This window comes from Limulus polyphemus, unplaced genomic scaffold, assembly GCF_000517525.1.
Source record: "Limulus polyphemus unplaced genomic scaffold, Limulus_polyphemus-2.1.2 Scaffold2045, whole genome shotgun sequence".
Lineage (NCBI taxonomy): Eukaryota > Metazoa > Arthropoda > Merostomata > Xiphosura > Limulidae > Limulus > Limulus polyphemus.
The window spans coordinates 199,843-206,997 of record NW_013667655.1 but is presented as its reverse complement, the minus strand read 5'-3'; the positions used below and the strand labels follow the sequence as shown (position 1 = coordinate 206,997).

Genomic DNA, 7,155 nt, shown 5'->3' with positions numbered 1-7,155 from the left:
ACCAAATCTACGTAACCTCTTACGTACATAATACGTCCCGACAAGTATTTCTCATCAACAAAAAAAAAAATTGCATGTCTACATTCAATAGCATTAAAAGCTTTGGTCCACAACTAATGTTAGCTCATCATATCACTCATTGCTGCGTTGACTATATTTGGCCCCTTCAGAAAGTCATTGATGTCACGACGAAATACAGACAGATTTTGAGTGAATCTGTATAGGAAATAAAGAAAAGTTTATGTAAAAAATGCTGTAATGTTTTGTCAGATTAAACTTATTAATTTTTCAAGTATATTCCACAATTTGCACTCCTTACAACCCAGCTGTAAAATTTGATGAACAAAGTATAAAATATTAACTTAAGTACCAGAAACATAGTATAACTTTATACCTGAATATAGATCTGTAGACGATAACACTGACTTCCTAATTTTGTGTTTGAATTAACACTCAAAAAATCCCCCCCAAAACCAGCTTATTATGAATGCACTCTTAATTGGATACTCATAGACAACACAAAATATTGTAAACATTTTAACACATACTGAAAAATTTTTACCATTGGAATATAGTAAAAATTCTGACACATTGAGAAAAATTGAAACCATCTAACATGTAAAAATGTAATGAAATGGATATTCATGCTATTCCATATGAACACATAATGGTTAAGTTGATGGTCAAGTGCTTATGAATTTCTGTACAATGAAACTTTGAAATGGACACAAGGAAACTGTTGTCCTCATACACTAGTTGATTAGGAAGAGTACTCTGAATATGACAGCATTACAAGTCTTTTGCAATGGAAACTATGCTGCAGGACTATTATCAAAGTTCGTGGTCATTAGATAGACCAGGAGTGGATGTGGCAAAATAGATTGTAATGATGTGGTGAGACTCCAAAGTCATTTTAATATAATGTACTTAACCTCTGTAGTATTTCAGTCTTCAATTATATATTCTCTCTCTTTTCTCAGGAAATCATAAACACATGATATAAACTGGCTTAATGCTGTGTTAGCCTCATATTCCTCTTTCTTAACAGTGAACATAACCATCTGAGTAGTTAGGAAAACATTTACCGTTCTATTAGTTTCTTTTGTTTTAGTACAAGGTTACAAAAAAGGCTATTTGTGCTCTATCCACCATGGGGAATTGAACTCTATGATTTTAGCAATGGAAGTCTGTAAACTTACCACTGCCCCACCCATGTCTATCATTGTATTCCTAGAACTGCACAACATAGAAAACTTGTAGGAAGTTAATAAATCAGGAAAGAATGCAATTAGATCTATAGCCCTGACAAAACTATAATCTACAAAATGTTGACATCTTAAAGGTAGAATTGTTGAACTCACCTCATAGGCATGTGTTTTTCTACATTGTTTACTCATTACATGCAACACATGTAGCTTGTATTTGGCTAACTTTGATTTTCTGACTCCCAGTTTGAGAGAGATGTAAAATGATTCCATACTTTGGGCCTTTGTATATTTTTTGTTAACACTAATCATCATGTTGATCTGCTTTGGCTGAATATTGACAAGTTTTAACAAATTATTTTGATTGGTTGAAACAGTAATTGTAAACCAATAAAAACTTGTTTTTGTAATATCAAAGCATCAACAAACAAATTCCCTTGACACCGTGAGTAAATTCCATAAAAATTGTGCAGCAAAATAATTTGTAAATAATCATTTGTACCCAATTACAGAAATCCATGATCAAACACTTGGTCATTTGGCTTTGTTACTGATGGTCCGTCAGTCTGAGGGCCCATTACTCTGAAGGCGCAATAGTCCAAAGATGTAAATTAAAATGTTAAATTGATTGTTAGGTGAAATTTTATGACAAAAACACCCCAGGATATGACATAAAATGTTGCAATTTCTCATGAATGGATAGATAATATTTATCATCATTTATCCAATGTTATTCTTCTTGTATGCAGATATATAGCATATAGTGTTAATTGCAGAGCCTGTATATTTATGCATCAGGATTCGAATTGGGAATCTAACTCTTCTGACAGAATGTATATTTAAGATTCTTATTCCATAGTGCTTTGACAATGAATGTTATACTCCAGACTGATTAAACATGTTGAAAGCTTCCAGTCAGTAAAATTATTTTAATACTGAGCCAATGCAATGACTGTACAATATACGTTGATTCATATATTTCTGTTGTTCGTATTTAAAATGAGAGCAAGCCATCAGGGGTGACTGGTTCCCCAAATCCCTGCCAAAATGTAACCTTTAAACTTTTCATTTGAGATTGCATTAATCTATTATGGACCTATGAATTTGTTTATTCATTCAATTTTGACTTATATTGCAAAGACCAAAAATCTGTGACTATCATGCCTTCAGAATACTGGGCGGTTGCCATTTTATCAACCAATCTTATTTTGATTAAGTGGTACACCAATAGTAATGTATCCTACGCAATGTATATAGGCTGATTACTCCACTGAAAAATAAATAGTTTAGATCTTTAATAATGCAAATATTATGAAAATAACCCAACTAAAACTCCTCTAGGTATTGTCTCAGCTAGCAATATTCAATACCAGCCAAGGTTCACTATATGTTGTTATATCTTGCATAATGTTTATAATCTTGTGCTTCTACTAATCTCTACCTTTTTTGAACGATATTATGATTGCACATTTATATTTATTAAACACACATAAATGACAATGCATTTCAAATATCAGTAATGCATGCACCTGAAAGTTTAACATGTCTCGAGAATATTCACGTTTATATCGTTTTAGTGTGAAAGTTAATATAATTACTTAAAAAACAATGAAAATTATGGAATTTCTACCTAAAAAAGTTCCCCTGGTTATTAGTTTTACTTAAATAAGATTAGATATACTAATAATATATTGTAACCTATTTACACCACATAAAATAAGCATTCTGAATTGAACTTTTTGTATTATAATGTAATATACATTTTCTTAGCATGATTTTCACCTTTCAAATTTTAATAAGAATCTTTGTTCTGTTAAATTAAAGTACAAAATGTAGAAGTAACACAAACCTGTCTCTATTTTTTGTTAAGAGATTTCTTTCTATTCCTTCCATGAGATTGTCAAACCACTGAGCCATGGCAGCTTGTTTATCTGGTGGTTGAGTTTGGACAATATTCTGTCTTAACTGATGGAAGTACTGGAGTAAAACAGAGAAAACAAAGTTTGAACTTAAACATTCAAATCAAAATCTCTACAAACTAACAGGTCCCAATTAATATATTTTTCAGCTTTTAAACTTTTACTCAAAGCACTTAGCAGTATTGTATTTTCAGAAGGATTGTTTTATTTAGTTTTTGATCGCACGTGCCCCCAAGAATTATGTTTTCCTGCTCCTGACTAACTGAATATCAAACCTACTCTTGGCCGAAGCATACAAAAAATAAAAAGTTATAGAATTTTATTGCTTCATTTTAACTTAAATATTCTTAATTTCCCCAACAATACAAAGATAATACTATATTATTAAGAGAAACTGCTTGTATAATAATACTCTAGTCTGCATTCTAACAAACATTTTTGTACTTAACCTTTAATTCTATAGCAGTTAGTTTCCAATTAATATGGCCATGAACGTTTTTAGTTATTGAAAATAAAAGTATTTTTCTCACTTTTGTCCTCAGAAGTCCTCTTGGTGTTCATTCAAAGATAAATAATTAATCTTGTAAAATACTTTACTAAAAAAAACATTTATATGTGAATACTTTAGTAACTATTTTAATAGTATATTTTATTGATTAGCATATTTAATAGGTTTGTTTCACTAAGGTTTTGTTTCCTTTTCAACAACTGTAAGAACTTTCTCTTAATCATGAATGCTTGAATGGGAAACTAGTTGAAATTTTCATGAAAAACTCAAATACAAAATACTTGGCCAGCTTTATGTTCTGTCCTGAGTGATTGGTTTCATGAAAAGGAAAATTATTTAAAAGATCTACTTCTAGACACATTCTGCTTTAAACGACAGATTTCAACCAGTGAAAAATTCTATAGGTTATATTCTGAATGATAGGTGTCAAAAGGTGATGCACAAATTAATAAAAATTAAAAATACTTAAAAATCATTTCCGTGTCATGAACTTTCAAAACAGGAATTAATACATGATGCTTATCAAATGAGGCCAGCTTTCACTGCTAATAATCTCTTATTAGTATTAGCAATAGCACTCAACTTTCATCTTCAAAGTTCTTTTTACATTTATTAAAATACAGAAATTATTATTTTAATTAAAACACACTAAAAAAGTTTTGAACAATGTTTCAGACAAGTTACTCATTTGAATGAATGTATAAATATTTCTATTTATCACAATAAGCCTTTCAATGAACAGTTAGAGAGTTTTAAAAAACTATAAAGGTTGCAATTAAAAATTCTGTAAAAATCAATAATGTTTTCATAAATACTATATATGCGAGTTATAATTCAGACACTTTTGTGAATATTTAGACTTCTTTCAAGCTCTACACAAAGTTCAAATATTGTTTACCTCTTCATTGAGTAGGATTAGGCCTAACAGAGGTCTGGACATAGACCACTGGTTACGACAATCTTCAAACATGATAATATTCAAGATAGTAGAGAGCATCTGTGCAGATAAATTAAGATTAACTTTTGAACACAAACAAATTCAACACAACAAATATTCAAATATGTTACTCTGTATTTACTTTTAATAGCAGATATCACAATGTAAAAAGTTTAGGTCTTAACTTAGTTTACTGAATAATATGTGAATCTGAAATAAAAAAATTACAATCAGAATCTAATTCAAAACATAAATCATCAGAAGATACAAAACAAACCATGCAGACTTATTTTATCAGTTGGGTATGAAAGTAAAATACAGAAACTACATAAAGGTATTTTAAAATTTTATTCATAATATACTTGTCAATAGTGATTATTAAATTTTTGCTGGAATATATATATAAACTCTTAATTTTTTTTTTCCAGTCGGTCCTCTTGACACCAAATTCTTCTTTAACAATTTGGTTTGCCAAATCAACATTTTTATCAACTAAAAAACTGTCATTACGATAACAAAGCCAAAATGTTGTTTCACGTTGATGTGGACAGACTTTAATCTGCCCCATAATAACTCATACTGTCATTTAATTAAGTTTATGAACGAAAATATAGCTTTTCTTACCAAATAAGATAGCTTAGTAAAAACAATTGTTTGAAGATTAGCATAGAACATCAAACTTATGAAATATGATATTTAATTAACAGGTACGAACAACAAAGAGATAGTTACTCTCTACAACTGGTGGAAATGGATAAAGATGTGGATAAACTTGTACCAAAAACTATAACATATTTAAAGAATGACGCTAGTTAACTTCTCAATAACAAATATATTCATTGCTTGGTTTATGTACAGGTACGAACAACAAAGAGATAGTTACTCTCTACAACTGGTGGAAATGGATAAAGATGTGGATAAACTTGTACCAAAAACTATAACATATTTAAAGAATGACGCTAGTTAACTTCTCAATAACAAATATATTCATTGCTTGGTTTATGTACGTGTTGACAAATTAATTTGGATGAATTTAAGAGAAATTTGAAAAAACTTAAAAATAAATATATTAACAAAAAATTTCAATTTCTGAGATGACAACTTCAAAGAACTCATATTTCTAATATTTAAACTAGTAGCTCTTTTCTACAATCTCTTACCAATTCCTACTTTGAATTAGGAAATTTATTTCTAATCAGTCCATCTTAGCTTTTCTACAAAACAGAATTCACAAGTCTAATCTAAATTCTAAGCTTTTTACTAAGAACATGATTTGTGGTTAGGAAGCAGCAGACTCAAATGAAAATTGGGATCTGTGTGGCTAAAAAATTCAGATACTTAAGTTTTAATTGTATATTATTTTGAATACAGAGTTGTCTATCATGAGGATAAAAATCTCCATTCTTTGTGCTACAATGCAGTAGTCATTATTTTCTTGTTCTGATCATAATAAGCATAAACCTTTAATACGTGGTTTGGTAACATGCAGGTAATAGTTACGAAAAATATTTCCCAAATACACCACACAAATGCAAGCATTAAAGTTACACAGGATATTTCCTGAGTAAATTACACTAGCTGTTCTTACTTACCTGTTGCAGAATCTCAGGATGATGTTCTAAAACTCGTAAACAGGCTTCCCCATCTTGTTGGCCAGAAGGGTGACGCACCTTTTTACTGGTCTTAGATAACCGCTTAAACAGGTAAGTAACAATGTGATCTAAAGTTGCACAACACCCTGTACATACCATGGTATCTGAAATTTAAAAATCGTTAAATCATTTGCTTTTCTCTGGAAATAAAAGCAACTAATTGCAGATTTATTAATCTATCACATCAACATTTCAGTTTATACTTTCATCAGGGCAAATAGTTTGTACACAAAGCCAAGAACAACTGATAATACTCGGGAGCACAGAAATTACCCATTATTACCAAAACATCTGGGATTTGAGAAATTTTGGTTTGGTTGTTGTTAATCTTAAAGCTACACAATGAGCTATTTGTGCTGTGCCCACTACAGGTTCCAAATATTGTTGCAAACTAAACTTTTAAATATTTAGAGCTCTAGAATTCATGTGACAGAATGGACATGTGAACTCTCAAAAGGTCTAGGAAGTACAAACAATATATATATATGAACACATTATTAAATTTGTTGTAGAGTTAATTTACTTAGCCAGTCATTTGTATTGGTTTCTAACGTCTCACCAGCTTTCAGTGTCAGGGAGTGTTTGTTATGTTTCTAGCCAAGTTGTGTCTAGTTGCATTACAATTAGAAAAAATTTTAATACAGAAATGGAACATATAAATAACATCACACATACATTAAAACATTATTGTATAGGTAAAACAAACAATAAGTGATACACAAAAATGAAAAAATAAATGTGAGTTTGTTTGTTTGTTTTTGAATTTCACGCAAAGCTACACGAGGGCTATCTGCGCTAGCCATCCCTAATTTAGCAGTGTAAGACTAGAGGGATGGCAGCTAGTCATTACCACCCACAACCATTTCTTGGGCTACTCTTTTACCAACGAATAGTGGGATTGATCGTCACATTATAACACCCCCACGACTGAAAG

The 7,155-nt window shown here is 30.4% G+C and overlaps 1 protein-coding gene across 2 annotated transcripts in view; it reads right to left on the bottom strand.

The window, feature by feature from the left end:
- LOC106465765 (exportin-7-like) overlaps positions 1-7,155 on the bottom strand; it is a 61,194-nt gene that overhangs the window by 499 nt on the left and 53,540 nt on the right. Inside the window, exons 23-26 of one of the 2 annotated variants that reach the window (XR_002612052.1) lie at positions 6,162-6,325; positions 4,531-4,629; positions 3,055-3,182; positions 66-216 (exon numbers count right to left, since the gene is read on the bottom strand). Coding sequence is in view for 1 of the 2 variants with exons in the window: in XM_013925997.2 (XP_013781451.1) it covers positions 120-216; positions 3,055-3,182; positions 4,531-4,629; positions 6,162-6,325 (488 nt within the window). In the remaining variant the exon portion in view is untranslated. Of the gene's footprint in view, positions 1-7; positions 217-3,054; positions 3,183-4,530; positions 4,630-6,161; positions 6,326-7,155 lie in introns of those variants that run through there. The other variant, XM_013925997.2, reaches the window with a different exon arrangement.